We start from the raw sequence: 2,500 nt of genomic DNA on the forward strand, positions 1-2,500 counted from the left end.
AATACTTTTACCAACCTGAAGTTCTTAATAACAACAGGACGCAATGACGTTTTATTCCCCTGATACCACAGCAGTCCTACAATGCTATTTATAATGACAACCCTGTTTCATATATTACTGTGATGTGGTAGTGGTTAGACTACTGATCAGGAGGTTGTGAGTTCGAATCCCAGGGCCACAAAGCTGCCACTGCTGGACCCCTGAGCAAGGCCCTTAACCCTTAGGTGTATAAAATGCATTTAAATAACTTAGCGTTAGTTGTAATACTGTGTAATAATGCAGCGTGTCTGTTACATACGAGTCCCTGCGACGAGCCGTTACTATAGAAACTATAACGCATTTTATATCGTGTCAGTCATATGTCAGAAGTGATCAGGGAGCGTTTCCTCGGCAACGCCACCGATGACTTGCTCATTAGGCAATTTTAAATCCAAACTTAAAAACTACATCATTTAAATCCTGAATTTATATATTTAAGTAAAGCTGCTTTGCGACAACGTCCGATGTTAAAAGCACAATACGAATAAAAAGAATTTGTGCAATTCCACAGCGCCGAGGTGGTAAATATTTTACCTCCTATTTTACTTCATACAATAGGAGAAATATTTAAATGACAAATTATAGCAAATAAGCAAAAGCATGAATTTTGCTTATTTGAATTGGGTTGATTATCTTTTCTGTCGGTTTTCTGTGATTCCGGCTTCAATAAAGAAGCGAGACCGGTTACATTATTTGATCGATTTATTTATTTCTTAGCTTTTTTTCCCTTCAGTGCCACATAGACTAGTGTTTTATACAGAAGTGATTAAAGAGTGTGTTGTGTTTTTATAGATTACTCTCCTGTTCATCTGACTCAGCTGATCCAGAAGGCCGAGGTCATCTCAGGCAGGATGCTGCCCTTTTCCGTCTTCTACCGCAATCAGAACCAAGAGTACTTCGACTACTGCAGGTGAGGGACCGCTACCAGAAATGCCACACAACACACTGATCCATGCTGTATGCTTAGGAATACACGGGTAAGGAAGAAACAAAGTGATATACAGAGGAATGTTCATTCATTCATTCATTTTCTACCGCTTATCCAAACTACCTCGGGTCACGGGGAGCCTGTGCCTATCTCAGGCGTCATCGGGCATCGAGGCAGGATACACCCTGGACGGAGTGCCAACCCATCACAGGGCACACACACACTCTCATTCACTCACACACTATGGACAATTTTACAGAGATGCCAATCAACCTACCATGCATGTCTTTGGACCGGGGGAGGAAACCGGAGTACCCGGAGGAAACCCCCGAGGCACGGGGAGAACACGCAAACTCCACACACACAAGGCAGAGGCAGGAATCGAACCCCCAACCCTGGAGGTGTGAGGCGAACGTGCTAACCACTAAGCCACCGTGCCCCCCTGTAGCCTATAGAAGAATGTACAGTACATAAACCTAATAATATGTTTTAGACTAAAGGAACCACACATTTCATTATTATGATATTTAAAGAAAAACAGGAAGCAATAGCACTTTGTGACTCTCTGCATACAGTATAATGTTTTTCTATAAATATCGAGTGATAGAATGTTAAACAGCACCCTGTAAGTTTGGAGATGCAGCTGAAGGCATGTGTAACATAAGATACAGAGAGAACGGTAACTATTTAAAAGACCTTTTTCTTTTCATGGAAAAGAAAACAAAAAAGGAAGAAGAAATCTCTTTATCCCTCTGTTTCAGGAATGTGCATGGAGGCCGAATGCTCCCCTCGCTGAAGGACAACAGCGGAAGTCACGGCTCTCCGCTTAGTGGCAAGATCGAGGGCGTCTTCTTCAGCTGCAACACGGAGTTTAACACGGGTGAGCCGCCTCAGGACTCTCCGTATGGCCGCTACCGCTTCCAGATCAATGCCGAGGAGCTCTTTGGGCCCAATACACGTCTCTACTTTGGCGATTTTTACTGCATGTACACAGCGTACCACTATGTGATCCTGGTGCTGGCCCCGCGTGGCTCAACCGGAGACAACTACTGTAGCGAGAGGCTGCCCGAGCTGGATGAAACCAACAACCGCTTCCTGACCCGTGTGTGCAGTGAAGACGGGCGTGTGGAGTTCCGCCATGCACAGGACGTCATCCTGGAGATTATCTACACAGAGCCTGTAGAGCTGCAACGGGGCACCGTGGCCCAGATTAGTGGCCATCAGCTCATGAGTCTGTCCACCGTCAATGCTAAGAAGGACCCGAGCTGCAAGACGTGCAACATCAGCGTGGGACGTTAACGCTCGGCCCGGACTTTCTGACCGACTGTGTCCAAGCTCACTATGAAGAAATCCGGTATTAGCATGTATGCTAAGTACCAGACCTCAGATCACACCTCAAGACCTGCAAACATTAGCACGGGATGCTAACGCTTAAGCTGAGCTGTCTCAGATCACCAGAATTTAAAAACTCCAATATCGCTATGCGTTACTTCACACCAGTCCTTGGATCAAACTGAATTATTAGCTTGGGGT

General features: G+C 45.2%; 1 protein-coding gene across 5 annotated transcripts in view; it reads left to right on the forward strand.

Annotated features, from left to right (window-relative positions):
- phyhipla (phytanoyl-CoA 2-hydroxylase interacting protein-like a) overlaps window positions 1-2,500 on the forward strand; it is a 21,301-nt gene that overhangs the window by 18,532 nt on the left and 269 nt on the right. For all 5 annotated transcript variants that reach the window (XM_027143086.2, XM_027143087.2, XM_027143089.2 and 2 more), the window contains exons 4-5: window positions 832-949; window positions 1,729-2,500. The exon at window positions 1,729-2,500 is cut by the window's right edge and continues 269 nt beyond it. In XM_027143086.2, coding sequence (XP_026998887.1) covers window positions 832-949; window positions 1,729-2,266 — 656 coding nt within the window. In that variant the 3' untranslated portion in view covers window positions 2,267-2,500. The remainder of the gene's footprint in view (window positions 1-831; window positions 950-1,728) is intronic.

This window comes from Tachysurus fulvidraco, chromosome 12 (assembly GCF_022655615.1).
Source record: "Tachysurus fulvidraco isolate hzauxx_2018 chromosome 12, HZAU_PFXX_2.0, whole genome shotgun sequence".
NCBI lineage: Eukaryota > Metazoa > Chordata > Actinopteri > Siluriformes > Bagridae > Tachysurus > Tachysurus fulvidraco.